This window comes from Schistocerca cancellata, chromosome 4 (assembly GCF_023864275.1).
Source record: "Schistocerca cancellata isolate TAMUIC-IGC-003103 chromosome 4, iqSchCanc2.1, whole genome shotgun sequence".
Classification (NCBI taxonomy): Eukaryota; Metazoa; Arthropoda; class Insecta; order Orthoptera; family Acrididae; genus Schistocerca; species Schistocerca cancellata.
Window position 1 is genome coordinate 704,831,434 of NC_064629.1, and position 23,633 is coordinate 704,855,066.

Genomic DNA, 23,633 nt, shown 5'->3' on the forward strand with positions numbered 1-23,633 from the left:
TGTCACATACTGCTTTCTATCAGCTTGGTGCAATGTGTATATTTTATTTCATGTAAACTGCTCTCTGCTTGAAAACTGTTAACTAATGCTGTTTTTAACTGATGATCCTGCTGTCTATGACATTCTCTTTGACCCAGGTAAGAGCAGTATTAATGATGGAAACCATTTATATAGCAATCTCATCTTGCTAAACAGTATACATCTAAACTCGGCACTACAAATAGCAGTAGGTAATTTTTTGTGCAAAACAACTTAACTATTTTCAATATCTATCACTCATTCTTCTAGTAGCTATTCAAGAATTGGAGTATGTGCTACCACACCTACCATTTTCCACAGCTGCACACGCAACCAAGGGATTATCTGGTAGCTTTCTGTTTCTCTTTCACACTTTGAATAAATTAGTACTGCCATTTAACTGAGTCACTGAATAATTTCTCCTCATTACTGAGTAACTAGCAAATGACAACTGCTATAAGAAATAGCTGAAGTACTTTATCTCAAATTCTCTCCAAGCTCAAGGCTGAGATAACTGTTCCTGTTTCCTTACAAATAAAAGCCTAGTACTTTATCACTATTCTTCAAACAGGCTTCCGTTCCTAACTATTACTGTGCACCTAGATCCAATCTACGTATTTTATGCATGCACAAGTTATTAATGTAAATAAAACTTATTGATAGTAAAACATTTTACATAGGTCTTTTTTATGTTTTGAGTGGTGTTTTTGCTGTGGAGCGAAACAACCTATTAAAGTTGTGAGAACATGCTTAGCGTAATCTAACAAACATTAAAAGCAGCACACTATACAATGAGGCGACAAAAGTCATGGGATACCTTCTGATATCATGTTGGACCTCCTTGGCATAGAGCAGCAATTCGACATGGCAGAGGTTCAACAAGTCGTTTGAAGTCTCTTGCAGAAATACTGAGCCATTGGGTCTCTATAGATGTCTAATTGCAAAAGTATTGCTAATGCAGTATTTCACACACAAACTGACCTCTCAATTATGTCCCATAAATGTTTGATGGGATTCAAGTCAAGCTATCTGGGTGGCCAAATCATTCCCTTGCATCATCCAGAATATTCTTCAAACCAATTGTGAATAATTTTGGCCTGGTGACACAGCACATTTTCATTCATAAAATTTCTATCGTCATTTGGCTGTAAATGTTGGCTGTAAACGGTCTCCCAGTATTCGAACATACCTGTTTTTAGTCATCGATTGGTTCAGTTGGACCAGAGGATACAGTCCATTCAATGTAAAAACAGCCCACACCATTATGGAGCAACCATCAGATCGCACAGTGCCTGGTTGACAACTTAGGTCCATGGCCTCTTGGGGTCTGCACCACACACCAACCCCATCATCACTCTGGCCAACTGAAATCAGGACTCATCTGAACAGGCCACAGTTTTCAAGTCATCTAGCAACCAAAGGCTATGGTCACAAGCCCAGGAGATGTACTGCAGGTGATTCCATGCTGTTAGCAAAGGCACTCGTTTGTCATCTTCTGCCATAGTCCATTAACACCAAATTTCACCACCTGTCCCAACAGATATGTTCGTTGTACTTCCCACTTTGATTTCTGTGGTTATTTCACATCATGCTGCTAGTCTGTTAGCACTGACAACTCTACACAAACGTCTGTGGTCTCAGTCATTAAGTGGAGGCCGTTGGCCATTGTGTTGTCCTCGGTGAGAGGTACGTCTGAAATGTGGTATTCTCAGACAACTCTCGGCACTGTGGATCTCTAAATATTGAATTCCACAACAATTTCTGAAGTGGAATTTCCCATGTGTCTTGCTCCAACTACCATTCCATGTTCGGAGTCTGTTAATTCCAGTTGTGTGGCCATAAACATGTCAGAAACCTTTTCACATGTCACCTGAGTACATATGACAGCTCCACCAATTCACTGCCCTTTTATACCTAGTGTATGCGATACTACCACTATCCGCAAAGGTGCACATCGCTATCCACTGACTATTGTCACCTCAGTGTAAACCCAGCAACTGTAGATTTACACAAACCTTGATCTGTCTTGCACCACAGTTGTTATACAAATTTTCAGAAGTACTTACATCTAAATCCACTTCCAATTTGTTTATGTCATCTGTTGCAGTATTTAGTCTTTCCAGTTCAATCTGAAATAACAAACAGTATTTTAGGAGAAGCAAGACATAAAAATCATCATGTGACAACTACAGCTGTAGCACAAAGTGAAGCACATGCAATTTAACTTAACCCAGGCCTGTCCAGACAGTTTGGTATAAGAAGGGGGCAACAGTAAACTGGGAGCAGCCACTGCACGGTAGGGGAAGTGCTCTTATTTGTCTCTGCCAAATTATACGACATTACATGATCCGACACTCCCAATTATTAAGTACTCTCCCTGCAACTACTGTGTAGGGTGACTGCAATCACATACAGCTTAGAAATCTGGCTCGCAGCCAACAGTCAACTGAGTCCATGGTTTGTTCTAAGAAGATAACCAACTAACTTGCAGGGAGAAAATGCTGCTTCTGTGATTGAGCTATCTGATTTACATGTTTAAGTAATTTTTTATTTCCCATTTTTACGTATAATAACTACATACTTTGTAATGAGTATATATTCCATATTTAATGCAGAACAACTTTTGCTTATAACTATAATAAACAAACTGTAAAATTGTATGTATGACTGACTTCTGTGTATTACAAACCTTTGTGTTCTTCAGTTATAATCAATTGATTTCAATTTACTTGCATTTTCAATTTTGTGGGACCTATGCAATCTGTATATGAAGTTACTGGATTGGATCACATGTGTGGTGTGTTGTACAGTAGTACCAGTAGAAAGCGATCATAAAAAATTCAATTAACTTTCACTGAGGGGTTTTAACTATCAATTTAAACAATATTACAGTTTATTATTATGACCTGAATCTGCTTCCTTAAGAGATGATATAATTTACTCCCACACCACCACCATAGACATAGCGCCACTGCAGAAAACAGTTTTAGCTTTGCTAAAGAAACATTCTAACAACAAAGGATGGTAATTTGGAAAAGAAAAGTAAACCAAATTCCAACCATATCAAGAAGCAAATTACAGTCCTATCAAACTGTATAGGATGGTTATTCCTCTTTGTTGTGGTTACTGCCACAATTAGATGTGGTTGATTGCAAGCACATAAGCATGGTTTATAAAAAACCCAAGCTGAAACTGTATCATTTAAAACTTTTGAGGTCAGAACCTAAATTACATGATAAAGAACTTTTTAAGGTTAGTATTTATGAGACTTAAGGTTAACCTCTCCCTGCAATAAACAAATCCAATAGAATATGAAGATGTGAAATCTTTACTACACTGCAGTTATTACCAAAAATTATCACATCATCATCTGGGATATAATGCTTGCCTTTCTCATGGCATACAAATCATACTAAATTTAGTATATTGTGAAGTGTAGCCCACATGTATTTTATCTTAACAGGTATTCTGTTCCCAAGTGTTAAACACAAATCTTATTTTATCTTAACAACAGGAAGATACGCAGAGTTCAAAATCACTTTGATTAACCTAGTTTATAGTACACTATTTCAAAAGATCTACTCTCACTCATCAGCAACAGAGCTTTCCTGCAAACTATGTGATAACACCATTTTTGTATTCTACTATGGGCTAGTCCCCTGAGGCACTTAGACACCTTAGATTAATTATTGTTAGCTTATTGCTTTCCACTCAGTCATGACCAGGTTACCAGCGCAACACACCTTAGAATTCTTCCTGGAGATGTCTGGACACCGTCGTCAACATTATGACTTGGCGTATCTGTGATATATGTTCGAATAAATTACTGAATTGTGCTAATCAGGCCAATATACGAGGTGCATTCAAGTTCTAAGGACTCCGATTTTTTTTCTCCGGACTGGAAAGAGATAGGAACATGAGCATTGTTTTAAAATGAGGCCGCATTCGTTGTCAATACGTCCCAGAGATGGCAGCACCAAACGGCAGATGGAATTTTACCGCCAGCGGCGAGAATGAGAACTGTTTTAAATACTTAAAATGGCGACATTTTCCTTACTTGAACAGCATGCAATCATTCGTTTTCTGAATTTGCGTGGTGTGAAACCAATTGAAATTCATCGACAGTTGAAGGAGACATGTGGTGATGGAGTTATGGATGTGTCTAAAGTGCGTTCGTGGGTGCGACAGTTTAATGAAGGCAGAACATCGTGTGATAACAAACCGAAACAACCTCGGGCTTGCACAAGCCAGTCTGACGACATGATCGAGAAAGTGGAGAGAATAGTTTGGGGGGGGATCGCCGAATGACCGTTTAACAGATCCCCTCCAGAGTTGGCATTTCTGTGGGTTCTGTGCACACAATCCTGCATGACGACCTGAAAATGCGAAAAGTGTCATCCAGGTAGGTGCCACGAATCCACAAATACTGACGGACGACCACATGGCTGCCCGTGTGGCATGTTGCAAAGCAATGTTGACGCGCAACAACAGCATGATTGGGACTTTCTTTTCGTCAGTTGTAACGATGGATGAGACGTGGATGCCATTTTTCAATCCAGAAACAAAGCGCCAGTCAACTCAATGGAAGCACACAGATTCACCGCCACCAAAAAAATTTCGGGTAACCACCAGTGCTGAAAAAATGATGGTGTCCATGTTCTGGGACAGCGAGGGCGTAATCCTTACCCATTGCGTTCCAAAGGGCACTACGGTAACAGGTGCATCCCACGAAAATGTTTTGAAGAACCAATTCCTTCCTGCACCTGCAACAAAAACGTCCGGGAAGGGCTGCGCATGTGCTGTTTCACCAAGACAACGCACCCGCTCATCGAGCTAACGTTACGCAACAGTTTCTTCGTCATAACAACTTTGAAGTGATTCCTCATGATCCCTACTCGCCTGACCTGGCTCCTGGTGACTTTTTGCTTTTTCCAACAATGAAAGACACTCTACGTGGCCGCACATTCACCAGCCGTGCTGCTATTGCCTCAGCGATTTTCCAGTGGTCAAAACAGATTCCTAAAGAAGCCTTCGCCGCTGCCATGGAATCATGGCGTCAGCGTTATGAAAAATGTGTACGTCTGCAGGGCGATTACGTCGAGAAGTAACGCCAGTTTCATCGATTTCGGGTGGGTAGTTAATTAGAAAAAAAATCTGAGGCCATAGAACTTGAATGCACCTCGTAAATCAGATACTTTTATCCTATGTAACTTTTCAGTTTTGTAACATCTGAAGCAGACTCGTAAAATACTTGCTTAAACCTCTTGAGACATGAATGCTGATTCCTGTTTTTGTTGTGAACTGCAACTACAGCTTTGTTACTGTTAACAGAGGGCAGAGAATTATGGTCACAAATGGTGGGTGTTCAGTAGAATTACTGCGCTCTAATATGTTAGAACACTGCATGCTCACAGACCACCAACTTCATGCACACTGCCCTCCACTGTTCACATACAACTTGCATAAGAGATGTCATTGAAGTGGGCCCTAAAATCATGGAAGGGTAAAAGTGACATGCAACTCCGATTTGCCACTCAAAAAACTGAAATGTTTACACAAATCTTTGGTATAAGGGTCGTCCAAACAATCTCAGAGATGATAAAACGTGGCCAATTTTTAAAGTTTTATTCGTGTCCCTAAGGATACGTTTAACCCTTGTAGAATGGAATTGCTCTAATGGGAGTGTGTAACAGTTTTAACAAGGAAACATGAACCCAATTTTTAGTAGTAAGTCACCACACTGAAATACTAGCGCAATTTGATTTCCAGCATTCACAACAAGCAGAATATTTGAAAATCATATTCACAATACAGAATTATGTTAAAGTCCAGATTTCGTGTTTTAATAAATGAGGATAATGAGATTTCCTTGACCAACACTGTACACAATAATGTAACATTTACCTCGAGATACTCTGGGCCACATTATTATTTCAATCAACTCCACCAGTGTGTTTTAATCCTTTAACTGCTGCAAATCAGCTAACAGCAATGTTGAGTGCTGGCTCGGTATCACCTAATCCAGCTACCTGTGTTAGGTGTTCTGCATCTGCAGTTTCCTGGCGTTGAGTTACCTTTGTAGCCGTGGCAGCCATTGTTTGCTTGCAGCACTCAACATTGTCATTATCAGCCCTTTTAGAATTACTGCATGAGATCAATAGCATTAAATAAATAAAATGCAAGTACTTTTATAAATTAGAGTGTGCAGCAATCTTTTTTTTTTTTTTTTGTGGGCAAATCCAGATTTCGGCTAGTGCCTAGCCATTATCAATGCACTATTTTCTAGTCTCTATGCATGTCAGTTCCCTGTTGTTTAGGTGTCAGTCACAGTTCTTTGAATACTTCTAGTATTCGAAGGATAGAACAGTGGATTACATCCAGCCAGGTATATGCCTCTTTAGCTGTGGTATCAGTTGACTCTTACTTATGAATCCCCACATGTCCTGGTATATAGCAGAATGATAGCTCCTTACCCTGTCTTTGCACCTGGACAACAGTACCCTATTTGTTTCGGACAGTTTTATCCATGGGTGTATATGCTGGATTGTCTGCAGAGCACTGAGTGAGCAAGAGCATACCAGGAATTTCAAATCAGGATCACGTTTCATTTGATACACAGTTTTCACAGAGAGTTCAGCATCAAATATAGTAAACTCACTCTGCAGATGGATTCTGAACACATGGGCAGGAAAAATAATAGCACAGCCAGTATTGTTCCCTCTCTTTGGACCCATTAGTATACAGTACATTAAAATCTGTGGTGCTCAGACAAAAAAGTTACCAATTTGTTCTTAAAAATTATAGTCTGGAGTGGACAATTTGTTGCACTTTGTGAAGTCTATAATTATCCTTGACTTCAGTAACAACCAGGTAGGTGCTCCTTTGTACCACCTCCACCTCCACGTGTTTATTGCAGGCACTTTGAGGGCCCACCTTAATTCCTTGAGATGTGGCAGCCAAGTCAGTTTTCTATCAAATAAGAGACCCAGGAAGCGCACCGTGACCTTAAAATGTAAAATGGTGTCAAACAGTCTCAGTTCAGAGGATAAAAAAAGAGAATGATCACGATTAAAATCAACACAGTTTCCTAAGCGGAGAAATCAGTTCCAGTCCTAGCAGACCATTCTTCGAGTCTCTTAAGCATCAACTGAAAATGATGAGACGAAAATGTGTAACTAGATGTGGAGCAGAAAATGACTACTTCATCTTCAAACAATGAGCAGTTCACAGGGCTCTTCTGTGAGGACAATATGCTATTGATCGTAATTGCAAACGAAGTTACAATTAGAACACTTGCCTGAGAGATACCATGAATCTGAGGGAACCTAAAGAGCATTTCCAACTGCATACCGGAAACTGAATTGGGAGCGAAGGACTGCAGAAAAATCTGCGGACAACCACAAAATCCCCATTTGTGTGACTGACAGATGATATTGTGTGTCTATGTAAAGTTATATACCTTTTCAGTGTTGAAAACAACTGACGGAAAATGCTGTTTCCAGATAAATGCCTCCTGCATAGCCACTTCCAGTAATGTTGGCGTATCAAGAGTGGATTATCATCATCTAAACCCACATTGGATGCAGCTTATGAAATTTCTATATTCTAGAGTCAGAACAAAGAAGGATTGTATAATCCACTTTAGAAGAGTATGTTTAAGAATGGGAATCATTACTTTTTCCGTCCAAGGGTCACAGGATGTTTACCATCACTCCATATTTTATTAAAAAAGGCAAGTAGGACTTCTTTTGATTCAGGTTTAAGGTGCCATAGCAGGCCATAAAATATAAAATCTGGCCTGGGGGTGGTCTTACGAGCTTCCAATATCACTGTGTCCTATTCTCACTTGAAGGGGAGACTATAGGAATCTTCATTGTTGGAGCTTCAATGAATCTGTCCCCTCTCCCTGACTTAGCAGCACACCTAGAAACCTGGAACTAGACTTATGGACAATGTTAGATCATAAAAGTAGTGTGCTATGGTCTCTGCTATCCTCACAGGAGTGGCTTTCAAGACGCCATTGCCCCTTATGGCGGCTAATTGACACTACATCCTTTTCCTGGAGATCTTCCTTACCAACACTCCCATACAACTGCGGCAAAAGTTCCCCAGGTAATGGACTTCAGAAACTTGTGTCATAATTGCTCCTCGCTATTCTTTGTTGTCCATCAAACTTTGGTTCCCATTAGCTGAAAGGCTGCAAGGTTCTCTGCTCATAGACTGCACTTTAACTTTCTCAGCACCATCTTCTTGTCCCTTATTGCAGCACACTGATCATTACATCAATGAACAAATTGCCTCCTGTGATGGCCTGAGAATTTTGGTATAGATTCATCAGCAGCAGATTGGATCAGATTGGTAATGTGATCCACCCAATCTTTAAAACAGTTTCTGTGCTTTAGTACACAGAGCTGTCTGTAAAGCATCCAGTTTGCCTTGCTGCATAGCATCCATATGGCTGGCTTTCCCCTCTGGCTCAGTTACCTGAAGTAGGAGCACTGGAGTGGATGCCACCTACCATTTCCCACTGGTCAGTAAATGCAAGAGCAGGAGAGCAAACTGCCATGCCAATGTCTGGGAAAGAAGCTGTCGCCATGCAAAATTTTGTCATTGTCCCTGTATTTAGGACATATATGGATTCGTAGCTTAAGATATTTTTCAAGCACTTTACCCCCTGAACATGTGGAATTGCAGCCTCAGAACACAATGTGCACTGAAATCTCCTAAAAGGAGAAATCATGGGGGAAGCTGGTTGATGAGCAAAGAGAATGCCTTGCTACCCAGTGGCTGTTATGGAGGGAGATAAATGGAACACAGTGTGACCTGAAATGACACAAAATGTATGGCGACAGCAACTGCTTTTAGTGACACAGGGTGACAAGTGAGGAGTACAGTGTGTCAGTGGCTAACACTGCCACTGCTCCATTAGTCCTTTTGCCATTTTGGTAATGTTTTCTACACAGGTGATAGCCTGGCAGCACAATTTCAGAATCCTCGACACATTCCCTGAAGGCACATACATGCATGGCCTAACCTTTTTAGGATCTTTACTTCATCCATATGATATATGGAGCCATTTAAAGTCCACTGTAGTATGTTCATTATCTGTTGGTTAGGTTTGCCTATTCTTTCTCTTTGCATCTCGGTGGGCAGGCGAATGTTATTGGAGGTGGACTAGGGACACTTAGTAGGTCCTTTAAAATGACCACTTCCATTTCCAAATCCTCAGCATCTGAGGTGGCTGCTAAGTTTGTCACTGTTGCTTTAATTTCCATTGTATTGGATTTTGACTTTTCTTCACGATAACTTCCACTTTTTGAGTAGAAACATGTGCAGGACCACAAGCAAGTGAACCAAATAGCGCTGATGACATTTTCTTTTAGGGGTAATGGTGGCACAGTGTCAGTCATAGAAGCCTATGAAGATTTGCTGTCAGGGCAGGTTTATTGGCGCCTCTGATCTCGCAGGCACAGGAAACATTGAGCAGGAATTAATAGGGGAATTTACAGCTTGTGACTGTGGTGACACACTGACTGTGGGCTGTTTCATGACCAAGGCAAATGACAAATGATTGAGGCTGCATGGCTGTATGCAATTTCTTTGCCACTGCATAACTAATTTATTATTATTTCAAATCTGTACATGGGACACACTGCTCCAAATTAGATATTAGTTTGAGCAGTCAACACATACTGGTGGATACATGCTTTCTACACATGGTTCATGAGCCTCTTGGCCACAGTTGCCACAAGCAGACTGACCATTAGAGACAGCTGTTGTGGGATCAAATCATTGATACCTTAAATGCTGCAAAGGATTCAGAAAATATGGGGAAGCAGTTAAGTGAAAAACTACCCTTAACATGACTACCCAGATTTGCGAACTGAAAGTTAAAATTAATACAGGTGTTCTTTCAACTTTTCCATTCTCTCCTCTTCATCAAATTCTGCAGACCTGTTCACACCTTCGTCTGCCCATTCCTTGTTTAGGACGATGATGTGTGTGTTCATTAGGTTTCCATATGACGCATCTTCAAAGGTGGAATTTACAATTTTCTGCAGTTCAACAACAATGGATTATTTGCCCAGGGTTGTCGATTTAAGAAGTTTTTGTACTTATCATGAAGTGGCAGTTTTAATCAGCCATGTATCATTGTGTTATCTCTTCACTGACTTCAAGCCCCTCTTAATACCATCCAGACGTTTCTGTATGAAGAATGGGGACACATCAGCAAAGGTACCCTCTTCCTTTTTAACAATCATGGAAACATTTTGACACATCCATCCTAGAACTGTTCCTAAATTTTAGAGGAGCATGCTCAGAAGAAGTACACCTCATGTGTTCTCTTATTGCGTTGGAGAAGAGTGCTCACCAGCAGTCCATCCCATTCACAAAGAGCAGTTTTTGAAAAATTAATAGGTTCCACAAGCATCCCACAGGCAGCTAGGGAACATATATTCACCCAGACTAAGCCCCACTTGCCTGGGTAAGCCTTGTATGAATGAGGCACAATGAGTGTTCCACAGCCATGCATCCCATTGGCATTCAGCATCCCTAAAGAATTTTTTCTTATTTTTTTAAAAATGTTTTACAGTTCTCACAATCCAGGCAGTCAAGTGAAGATCCCCACTCCCTGCAATACACAACATTCCACCACTGCACTGCATAGTGGTTACTGAAATGTGACCAGGGCTTAGGATTACAGAGGACTTGTTGCACTTACTAGTCCCCAGCTTAGTAAAACTGAGTTCACCAAGCCCATATCCAGCAAAAGAATGCTGATATTTCTGTGACCTACCTAACCTTTCACAGTATGTTTTTGGAGCTCTTGCAGTTTTCCCTCCATAAATTGTTAGAGAGACAAAAATTAAGGTTTATTCTGACACTAAGTTATGACCTCCATGTTTCTCTACATATGAGCTATTACACTAACACATACAGAGGGACCTAAAAACTGCCTTTTTAACTAAGAATAAGATGTTTCTAGCAGTCTGGCACAATTTTAATAGCACATGACAAAACGAACATGTCTTCCCTCTCACTTCAGCATCTCAATGTTCCTCTCTTAACTGCCCATCCGTAATATTTCCTGTTCTCTAAACCAAAAATGATTAACTCTCAATAGCTAAGCCTACATTTTTTCCATTACTCGTCATGAGCTACTATTTGATGTGGTGGAGATTATACGGTTTAATTGTCTCTAAGGGACAATATGGTGTACTTTGGACTGTTCTCACTGCCAATGAAGTATCATTCCGCTGGAGTGGCATCACTGTTGTACACAGTAATAAATTTTCCAGTCTCCTTTGAACTGTATTATGTATCCTGTGCTATAGCTTCATGCACAATTTGCTTGGCAGACTATAGGAAACCGAGCATCTAACCACAAGGACATACATAACGTATCTGTAATATGTTGGTTAATAGTGTGACTCTGGTACAGTTACTGCCATCTTATTTACAGGATTATCAGTGGTTTGTGAACATCTTGAATATGGGAAATGGATTATTACCTTTATTTGAATTTTCTTTGATTACACGATTCTTGATTTTTAATTTTAATGTGTAACTTAGAAAACAACAAAACTATGGAGCTTTAAACTTTCCTGTTTGTTATCACAATTTTTCCAACTTCGATACGAAGACATTTAAGTGCACACGTAAGCTCTGTCTGCCTGCCTTTCAGATCATCTTACAACCATCATATATTTTTCACACCTTTGTATCCACAGGGAACTTATTAATTTGTTTCTATTTTATATAAATTTTAAGTATTTTTTAATTTCATGGTTTTTATGCAGACATCAATCATTAATATGTATTCTCAGTGTGATAAACGTTTGAACAGTAAAACACAGTGGTAAACTTCATGAATTTCCATCCATATCTGACATATTTGCGTACTTTCTCTTTTGTCCCAACTGTACCCCTATGCATTAGTTTAACATTCTTAGTTTATTTTAATTCCTCTGAGTAAATTATAAGGGATCATCACGGTTCCTTCCTCTAGATTTTTCCCTTCTGTTGCACACCTTTTTACATTTTCTCTTGCCCCATGATTGAACTTCTCAATCTTTTTCCATTTCATTACAATCCTGCACAAATCTTAAGCATTCAAGCCACACCACACCAGAACATTGAGAAAATGACTTCATACCACTTCACATTTTTACACATAATCCATATGTACTCAACAACATGCCAGAGATGTCAACTACAACATTTGAGTTGCAGTTACAAAATCTTACAATTGTTCCAAATATTTTGTTAACGTCCTGTCAGCCTTTTCTGTCTCACACATTTCTGTTACAACTGGTTTACAACCATATTTCTCTTTCAGAACTTATGAAAAACACTTTTCCAGCTGACTAACTGTCTTTTCCTACGATTTAGTACCTAGTGCAGTTTTGACACAGTGCTATTATCCCTACGTGCAATAACACATGATTTTTTTTGTGATTGAGAAACCACAGGATAGAGTATGGGCTTCAATACCACCTGTCTACACAGCATTTGTTTCCACTGCAAATAGATCTTCACGACTACTGCCACATTTTTCTCGAAAAGTCTGGAACATAATTTCTGTTTTGCTTCTGCCTACAAACAGAATAAAATTCACACTGAACAGTCTGATATTAGCACGGCATAAGTGGGTTTGCTCCAAATTTATTTCATTTGGATGGCATAAGTTTTTAAAAGATACTGCCATTTGAAAATGGAGTTCATGTGGTGCAGATCTTTTTGGTTCTATGGAGATTAATTTAACCACACTACAAGATCATTATCCCCCCGTTCATGAACCAAGTCTATAGAGAATGATGTTGCTAATCAGAAGTAAAAGTCCCCATTAACGTGTTGCCATACTATATGGAAGATACTACAACAGATATGTTCAAAACAGATAAAATGCCAAGAACCAAAAGCAGTTTCAGGAAATGTATAAAGAGAGAGGCTCAAAATCAAGCAGCTGGGTAAGTCTGAGGCAAATTGGGGTCCCGTTACAGCTTATCTGTAGTGAAATAGTGAAACACACCTCCATGTCTGACTACCTGCCAACATGTGATATGTGTAGAACAGCAATGCAACAAACCATTCCCTCCTTGGGGGGACAAAAGGGAAGTCAATGCCAGTATTAAGCTAAGAGCAAAACAAATACAAGAAAAAAGGCATAACAGCGTGTGACTGACATAATAATGGTTCAAATGGCTCTAAGCACTATGGGACTTAACATCTCAGGTCATCAGTCCCCTAGACTTGGAACTACTTGAACCTAACTAACCTAAGGACGTAATACGCATCCATGCCAAAGGCAGGATTCGAACCTGCAACCATAGCTGCAGTGCGGTTCCGGACTGAAGCACCTGGAACCGCTTGGCCACAGCGGCCGATCTGACCTATTAATCTGTCAGGCTTAAGGAATGAGTAATATTTCTTACAGGGAATCAAGGAAACTTGTTAAGTTGTAGAAGAGATATTAATCATATGCAAGTAAAAGCTGCACCAAAATTTATATAAATGGGTCCAAATACATTACTTTTTTATGACAGGAAAAGTAATCATTTCAGTCCACTAAAGAAAGAGGCCATTTTATATTGTTATACAAATATGAAATAGGTAGACCATCTGCATTTTGAGACCCAGAATCTAAATAACTTAAGTGTATCGTGGTGTTTCACTAGTCACACATGATGACCTCCCTGCACACTGACACTATTACCCAGTCATTTTCTTTCATTTAATGTACTGTTTGTTGTAAATTCTGTCATACATACTATGACAATTCCCAAACAGATCAGTCACCTTCCACTGCACACTAATAGCATAAAGATCTTAAAGGAATGATTTGAAGAAGGACAAGATGGTAATATTAACAAAGCAAGACACCAGACCTGGTGTCAAATTTCAAAATTCTTTGAAACCTATCAGTCTTTCAAAGTATGTTAGAGCATTATAACGCAATCTTTAGTGTGGTTCTAACTGTCCCAGCCACACATAGGCAGCCTTGTTGCATCAAACTCTAGCTATGACTACCTGAAGAGCTGTAAAAAGGCCTCATTCAAAATAATACTACTAAATTTTTATTACAGTAATTTTGAAATAGTTGTTTTCCTTACAAAATTACCACTCCTGACCTTTTCTGTCCAGCACTTTAACTGAGTAAGATTCTCCTACATAATCACTAAAAGCAGAGTTGGACTAGGAATCCTCAAATTGACACAGGGCTTTGGTTTAAAATGGATAGTTCTGTAGGTTTGTAGTATAGTGTGAAGAAGAAAGGGGGGAAAAATGTGAGTTGCTGAGCAGGTGGTCCACAGTGGTTATGTAGAAAATGATCACGTTTGGTTATAGCAAAGTAGGCCACAGAGTAATTACAAATTACTAAACCACTTCATAAAAATTTATTTTCAACAACATTTAAAAATACACGATCTTACTGAGAACTCTAGTATTGAAACCTCAAGTTAAGTATGCTACCTAGCAGGTAATTTGAATACTGCTAATAAGGTTTATTGTAGAGAGATAATATTAGTTGCAGGCATTTCCTTTCTACCTCAAAAATGCACAAATCCATGGCAGTAGCAGCTGGTATTGGTACCAGTTCAGTGTTCAATGTGCTTTAGAAATCATTCTAATTAAAATGTCAATCCTTAGGAAAATCTGGCATAAAATACTGGTGGAGCTTGCATAAAAGTATCCTTATAATCTCCCTTGCATATTGGACACCTTTATGTTGGTATCTTCCAGACCCCACAAATAGTCATTCATTCCATACACTACACATTAAACAAACAGGTAAGGGCATGTAATGATAATGGCACAAACTACCCTCCACCACACCATAACATAGCTTGCAAGGCATAGATTGGATTAATGGGATCAAACTGTTCAGACACTGGTCCCTCTACTCTGCACGTCTCATGCCAATAGTATTTCTCTGTAACATAGAAGAAACATGGTACCGAGTACAATAAAAGTGTGTGCAGCATTCAACAATAATGGTGGTTAAAACAAGATTTCGACACATGTTCACATACCTCTGCTACAACAACAAATATGCAGCAATGACATAGAAATTTAATAATCTTAGGAAACTGGCAACACTAATTTGTTGAAAACAGCACCTTCATTTGTTTTAACTTTGTCAAACAAAAGTGAGCAAGTCACAAGCCCACTATTCCCTTCTTCCATTCTCCCTCTCCCACATAAAGAACATTCCCTTCTCTTGAATAGGGTATTACGAACTTCATGGGCAATAGTGTAGGGAAATTCTGTACGTTTTCTGTTGTCTCAGTTTTGTGATGAAAGCATCCTTCGTGTGCAAATGGAGCTGCTCCAGAGCAATGTAACAAATAATGGCACAGAACAAAAGCTGCATAACAGTATCTAAGTTTTAGCATTAAAATCAAACTACAAAGATTATTCTCATGATCAAGATACCTGTGTCCAGCTTTTGCAGATTCATAAATGTGAGAATGGGAGGTATTCACATATCTTCATTCCTGAAAGTTAACTTCTTCACATCAGTAGTGAATTATCTATTGCAAAAGTGTACAAGGTGACATCTAAAAAAGGTTATTTCACTAGAACCAAAGCATCTTCCATGCCTGAGACTTTGTTGTCAACAGAATGTTACACCCTAACACCTAAGAGTCAGTCAGCTCATTAGCTGTGTCACTACACTAGCAATGAAAGCAATCTAGTATCATAATTGGGTAACTCTTGGCTCTAAATTAGTAAACCGAATGTGATACTGTTCTATAAGAGATGAAAATCAAACCAAATTGAGACTTTCTTGACAAACTGAATGGATTGAATGCTGCTTATACATTTCCAGCAAGCTAGGGTTTCAGTTCATGGAAATTTTAAAAAAATGTTCTCAGGAGATAGTCTTTTCTTCCAATTTACCCATGCTGAAATAATTTTCTCACCAGGAACCAAGAGCTTTTCATAGCACCAATAAAACAGCTGTAAACAAGCAGAATGAATAATGTGAGAAATCAAATGGTAAAATGAAATAAAAAAGTAAATAAATAAATAACAAACTACCAACTTTTACAAAACATTTTTATTAACTGTTACAGACCATTGGTTAAAAAAAAAAAAAAAAATAAAATAAAAAAAAATCTATACTTAAATAACAGCTTCTTCCCTTTCCCTTAATATCAAAATACATCAACCTAATAGATTTAGGACATAATTAGTACCATATTTAACTAAGAATGGTTCCCCACTTTCAGTCCTTATACAGGGCTTGACCTACTACCCTCTGATATACATTCTGCTGGAGGTACAAGATTGGGGAGGGGGGGGGCCGGGAGGAGGAGGAGGAGGAGGAGGAGGAGGAGAGGAAAAGACAATGTACTTACGAGATTAAGCCTGATCATCTCAACTATAGATGTCTCGACACAAGGCAATCTTCACATTCCTCTGTCATGGAAGTGTTACTTGTTTGTTGCAACAAAATTCCATTTACAATTAAAACCATCAGCTTTCAGTACAATCTGGACTGCCACAGATTTTTCTTTCATTACAGTTGGTCAATACACAACTCTACTACAGATATATTTATTCTTTTAGATCTTTCACCCGCAATAGCATTTTCAAAGAAATTACCAATCACACTGGAGCCATAGCATCCACACATTGTTCTGTTCATGATTTTCAACGAGTGCCCCTAAAATGCTTGTTATGCAACATTTCTCATTTTACTTCTTATTTTCTGCAGACAAAACCTAAAAATTTCAGTTACTTGCACTGACTGGTCCTGTTAAATTAGTAGTTTACAGTGTAAAATTGCAGATGGTATATTTTATAAAAAATTATTTACAATTTATGTCACTCTGAGGCAGCTGATAAGAAATAAAGCCTGCATATAAGTATATCCAGAGTGGGTACTTAAACAAGGAAAAAAATACCCTGAGAATCCCAGTAACAATGAAGATGTTGTCAAGAAGCTCCTGATAAATTAATGGAAAGTGAATAGGGAGGGGCGAGAGGCATACTACAATAACGACTTCTTTTCTCTCAGCTGAGCTATATACCAACCGTAAGCAGTAGTTTAACAACAGCATTTGAACTTTGATAGTTTACATCAAATAATATTCAATATCTATTTCCAGTCATCAGATGGAGTACTTCACAGTTGCTACTTGCAACTTTACCAACATTTTTGTTGCTTTCCATACATCAAAATTTAATCTGCCACACAATCAACTTTTCTTATATTTCAATTTCTGTATCTTTTGATAGTAGGTCCAGTACTAAACATTTGGTCATGGATATCTATGAAAAATAGACCATTACTCACTTCAATAGGTATGCTGAACAGCAGACAGATACCTAAAAAGCGCCACACTAACTTCTGAGCTTCTTGTTCTGTAGTGGTCTGCTAGTAATCCTGCCTATTTACATGTCTGTCTGCTGGTCAACACTTCCATTTGGTACATAGTAAGTGCTCTGTCCTTTTACGGCCATTTACATTTTATTCTGGATTTTCCACAATTTACAAAATCATTCGTAAATTCACCCCTGCTATCTAATTCATAAGTAAAATCGAACAGTTTTTACTGAACACTTATCCTTCTGTTTATTCATGTGAGCTTCATATGATTAATTTATCTGGCTGTTGCCCCAGTCAGGGACTAGTTTATGTGCCTAACAGTCCCAGACGACTGTTATATGACCTTTAATTTTTGGTTGAACTACTACTCTACTACTTTCCAAGGCTGCCACTGCAGTAACATAAGAAGAATATCAGTGAGCAGCCACGTGTAGAGAGAGACAGCAGCTTGCAAGACACTTAAGGTGCTATGCTGTTAAATGTAGGTACGTCCCTCGTCACCTGTAGGTGAGTGTTTACCTTTCTCACCTTATATGTAGATTTAAATTCATGTTATTCTTCAAGTACAGGTTCAGTTTGTCTGTATTTGAAATGCTAATGTGTGGAACTTGCTCAGCTACTACACTTCCACTCACCTTTCCCCCCACCCACAACAGATTAATCTTAAGTCACTCTTTTTTGACAATATTTTTTAAAATTTCCTTAATTCTGTCTTTAGTTCAGTTTTATTTAGATTTTTGAGTGTCTATTGTTTCTGGTACGCATCCAGCTTTCACTCTGGCTCTTTTACATTGAAGTCTACTATCTTATCTGGGAGATTTACATAATCATGTGAAAATTCTAATCTTAATGTTTTTAGAAGTACGAAACTGCAGGACAATGTATCAGTCTACCACAGGAAACCATTCATTCACTGCATACAGTACTCCAAGGGAAATTATTTGCCTAATTAGTCAACTCAATATTCTGATAGACAATACTTTGGAAAAGATGAAATCTTTTAATTTTGAGCTTTGACACAAAGGTCTTGTTATAAATACAAATGACATTACAAAACACAAATTTACTGGAATTAATACAAAATTACTAACTAGAAACAATTATCAATCATGTAAGTATTTATGATTTTGTCGCCAATCATTTCTTGTATTTGCAGTTTTCTATCCAGAAATGTTTTATGTTTATTAGATTACATTCAACTTTCATTTTATTGTGGTACCAGTGTCATAAGTAATATTTTCAGAAAGATGTTCAGTTACAAATATGGCACCTTTCCTCAGAAGTTGAGGCACAAGTTAAGAGCTCAATTCCTTATGAAATAACAGTTCATTGTAATGAGCAGCTTCCTACATTTTTTACACCTTTGACTTCTTCATAAGGGTCTTGCAGTTAAAAGGAACATTGAACACTAGTCATCAGCTCTAGCTAGTGATGTAATCTTAATGGCTGCAGTCACATCACTTTTTCATGCATATGTTTACAGTTTTTTTGTTAGTTGGGAAAGCCAACAAATATGAAGGAAAAAACTGGTAGTGGTGAGAGATCATCTGTAATTTCGACCCAGGTATATGTTTAGTTGGAATGTGACAGTTTAGTTGTGAGGGTAAGTGAAGCCAATGAATGTGATACATACTGATCTGCAGCTTAGCCCATTAGAAAAGATCTCCCACAACATCATGTTTCAGTTGCCACATTGTTTACAGCATTTGTTGCAGATTTCCTATGTCATCAGTGAAAGCCGACAACTTACAGAACATCAATACCTGGCTCCAGGAATGCAATTCATGTGACACACTGAAGATCTGCTGCTCCATAAGGTGAAGCAAAAACTTATGTGAAGACCAGGAATATTGTGGTTTCAGCGGCCGTACATCAAATTAGATTTTACCATTTTTTCCCTTTCTCCCTTATTTTGATTTACCTTCTATTAATGACAGAGGAATGAGAGTTTACATATATTTCACCCAAATATTCACTCTCAGTGGTTACTGCAAAGAATGCAGATGGTCAAGGCACTCTCCAATGTACAATATAAAAGGTACCTCTTTTATATAATTTAAGATAGAATGAGAAAACTATGCAATGAAGACTTTCAGAGCTGGTGTTCACTTCAGTTAAAAGTTCTACAGTTTGTGTATAAAACTTTACAGTGATATTTTATTTCCACAAGCAGCAGACACTTTGAGAGATAGAATATGCATGTGGATTTATATATAATTATGTCTCCCACACATGGGGATGAAACGTCAGTGGTTAGTTTTAAATGTCAATCTTGGTCTTTCCACCTTAATGTTTTAAGGCGAGGAAACGGGCCAACTTCTCCAGCATACATAAGTTTGAATAACAAACATTCCAATCTTTATCATGAGAACGTTGCTCAAAATTTTAATGTGATATATATATATATATAATGAACATAACTGTACAAAGTCATTTTTGTATTCCATGTGAAATATAAACATTAACAGCATTCTTGAAGTCCATTTATGGTCGGCTTATGACAAGTGTTCTTCCAGATCAAATAATGTTTAAAATAAATGTGATATTATGGCATCATCAAGATACTTTAGGAAAACTCTTCACCTAAAATCTGCTAAGTTATTTTGTTAATAGATTTTACATATATGAACTGTTTGCTGCAACATGCAATAGCCCACGGTGATGGAAAAGCTAATAAAGTTACTGAGTATATTAACTACACATACAAATATTTTTGTGAATACCACTACAAAAGTGAGTCAGTTTTGTGTACTGATATAGCACACAACAGTTTACAGTCTCAGCAGTACAGTCAGCCAAACAACAATTTAACAAACCCATCAATATATCTGCCCAAAACTCTGGTTTTGGCAGATAACACACTAATATAGTTGGAAACCACCGTGTATTTATGGGCCTAACCTTTACAACACAGTGGATAGCATGATAGAAACAGTGTAGTATCAGTGCAACCTAGAAGAAATTGTTAATTATCTTCACAGCCTGGACAAATTAGAATGAAATTCCCTGTCATTAGGTTGCTCAATTCTGAAACAGTACAAAACTGATGTTTCAACACTGTGTTTAAGACTGTAGTTGCCGGCAGAAGTCTAAAAATCTAATAACTTACTGCCTAGATAGTTGAACACACGAAATAACATATTTAACAAATGAGTCAGTGAACAGTTTGTACAGGGCAGGAGATACCACCAAGTGAAAGATGAAGACTGTCACCTGCATCTCGCGGAAAAACACGTATCACAACAGTATAAATTCGAACTATAAAAGTATGGATTTACTTAAAATTATGTTTTCGTAAACATTTCACTCACAATTACATTATTTACTTCGGATTTTCATTGATTGGCCCCTCAAAACAGATCTATTTCATGGAGTTAATCTATCTATGCTGTAACAGATACAACAGTAACAACAGCTGTTCATTGCGTTCGTTATAAATGTTGAATATTTCCTTACTACTTTATTTGCGAGTAAAAACAAGTTGTTTTTCACAGATTTCTTTTGCTGCAATGGTCAATGGTCAAATTACTCTATTAAAACGCCAAACAGTTTTCTATGACTATATACCGGTGTTATGAAGCAAGATGCAACAGATAAACGAAGAGGAAGTGTTCTGAAGTACTACCCGAGTCTGTATTATTTATCATTTTCATCCGTGTGCGTCCTAGATTCAAGATAATGCCAAATGTCAAAAGCATATTGCGGCATAAAATCGTCAAGCTACTTCACCTGTACACGGGGATCGACTTCATCTGCACATTTATCTCCTTCTTTGTTGTTGGAAGAACTGTCACTTTGGCCTTTGCATGCCATGTTGATATGTTTACTAAAAGCCTACATCTATCTTTTTCGTTTACGCATCGTCTGCAGTGACTGCACCAACATATTGTCCAATAAAACCACGGCTCTGCGATATACACTACACTGGTGTACTGTACCCAAAGATGTTACATTCTACTGCTTTCTGCTTCTATGGCACATAAATTTGTTGTGGTTTCTTTAAATGCAGTAAAACTAAGCTCCGCAAGTGAAGAATGAATCGTTTATTGGTCTGGGTAAATGATAAAATACATAAACAAACGTTTTTCGAACAACTGGAATAATTTCATACTGTCAAGCAAACAATTCTAATTTTTTTACAAAGAAATCCTAGCTCAATTCTTATATTTAGATAACTGTCTGAGCCACTATATAGTTCTTGTGTATTACGGCATTATTACGATCGAAATGCGATTAAAAAACCAAATCAAAGGAAAGAAAAACAGTTTTGTCAGCATTGCTTTCCAAACTAAAAAGACTGTAGTCAGATATTTACGCCGTTTGGCCTAGAACGACACAGGTTCTCGTTCCAACTCTGTAGAAAGCTATTACCCTGATTACTATTGAAAATATGGTATTGTGGTGTAGATTCCCAGACACTTCAATGTTCGTAATGGTCAAACGTAATAAAATCCGCGTATTAATCGTGAAGACGCAATCATTCTGTTGTGGATGTTATGCCTAGTGTACAAACTACATTCTAATTTCTGAAACGTTGCGCTTTTTGCATATTTTATTTGTTGTGTCTCAACTCCGCACTAGCATTTTCTGCGTTGAATCCTTCGACGGCTGAATCACAAACAAAGTCTGTGCCGCGCTGACAGTTAGGATTCTAAAAGTAACCGTCAGATGGCAGCACTAAGGAAAAGTGACTTAAAAGTCTTGTGCGAGGCTTCTAGCGGTTGGTCTGCTGTGTGCTGTCAGTCAGAGGAAGAGTTGACAGGTGGTTGCTGGGAACTTGGAAACAGTTCAGAGTTTGTGGTACGTTTTTCTGGTATTTTTTAGACGTGTATTATATATAGTTATGAGAGTTTCATGCATGACAGTTTGTTACATCAACTTTTATTGAAATAGCTGATGGGCTTAAGCAATAAGTGCGGTGACCGCGTTTTTATTTTCAAGGTATGCAGAATGGGCGAGTACCTCGCTTTGTTTCTGAGTTGCTAGCCAAATGCGTGAACAGTGTGTGTCCTAGATTCTAAAACGGCCAAGGTAGCTACGTAACTGTGACACCTATGGTCTTGTGAAGTGAAACATAACAACTTTAAATCACTTTTGTTATGCGTACCATCCTATGCTCAAGCCTCACTTTACAGACTGGGTGTTAAAGTGTGTGTGTGTGTGTGTGTGTGTGTGTGTGTGTGTGTGTGTTTTTTCACAAGATACTTTCGATGTAAACTTCTTAATCGATGTTACTATCAGTACAGTTTTCGAAGCCTGTTAAATTTGTACCTTAGGAAGTAACTACTCAAAATGATAAAATGTTTTGAGATGGAAAACTTAATTTTTATACTATATTAATACATGGGTATCTGTCTCTGTTTAAATATGCGTCACGTACTTTCTATAACTATTTTTACATGTTTCATTTAAGTGTAGACATGGTTTTTCTTGCCAATTGCCTAGGTAATGACAGGTACTGTGTTATAAAAGAGGTGTTATTTCTTGAGTGGAGGGGGAAAGCGATGGTTATGCGAAAGATAAAAAAACTGTGCTAGAACTATATATACTAAAGAAACGACACGTAAATGTGACAATTTCTTGAAGATCTTAACAATCCGAAGAGTGTCATCAAGAGGGTGAACCTAATTATTCAGGAAATGTTCATTTTGATTTCCTCGAGAGTTATACTCAAATAATTGGCATATTTGGGAATAATGTGTAATCTTCTGTGTAGTAACTCTTTCCTGCATAGAGCAACAAAATATTCACTAGTCTTTCTTCTAAGCATTAGTTTAATTATGACATCCACTATCAATTTGACAGATGCTCGGTAATGTACATTTAAAACCAGTAAGGCGAAGTAAACGTTGCCCTACAAAACTAGCCGTATGAAGTCAAAATTGTAGACAACTATCCTACAGGGAGAAGCAGGTTTTCGCCAGGGAAGTAGATTTGGTGATTGAAGTGGCGACTGTAGAAATTGATAGGCAAAAATTATAATACAGCAAGGTAGTTAGTAGCTGCAGGGGGGCAGTACGTACAAACGAGACTTGCATAGGGCGTAGAAGGCTAGAGCATACCAGTCCTCGGAGCGACGAAGACAACGACGAGGAGACACCGTATGGCACTGAAGTGTTGGAATTGTTAAATATAGACCAATTTGTAAACATATCAGCCAATGGGAGGTGGTTAAGAACTAACTACTAAGTATTCCGTATTTGACTAACTAAATGAAACCTGACAAACCTTCATAAAAATAAGTGTTGTATAGCTTCAAAGCTGTGACTATCGG

The 23,633-nt window shown here is 38.2% G+C and overlaps 2 protein-coding genes across 3 annotated transcripts in view; one reads left to right on the forward strand and one right to left on the reverse strand.

Moving 5' to 3' along the window:
* LOC126183855 (uncharacterized) overlaps nucleotides 1-21,272 on the reverse strand; it is a 252,093-nt gene extending 230,821 nt beyond the window's left edge. For both annotated transcript variants that reach the window (XM_049926145.1, XM_049926144.1), the window contains exons 1-2: nucleotides 21,089-21,272; nucleotides 2,085-2,147 (exon numbers count right to left, since the gene is read on the reverse strand). In XM_049926145.1, the coding sequence (XP_049782102.1) occupies nucleotides 2,085-2,147; nucleotides 21,089-21,172 (147 nt within the window). In that variant the 5' untranslated portion in view covers nucleotides 21,173-21,272. The remainder of the gene's footprint in view (nucleotides 1-2,084; nucleotides 2,148-21,088) is intronic.
* Nucleotides 21,273-22,033: 761 nt separating this feature from the next.
* LOC126183669 (PTB domain-containing engulfment adapter protein 1-like) overlaps nucleotides 22,034-23,633 on the forward strand; it is a 141,203-nt gene continuing 139,603 nt past the window's right edge. The window contains exon 1 of the mRNA XM_049925822.1: nucleotides 22,034-22,159. The gene's annotated coding sequence lies outside the window, so the exon portion shown is untranslated. The remainder of the gene's footprint in view (nucleotides 22,160-23,633) is intronic.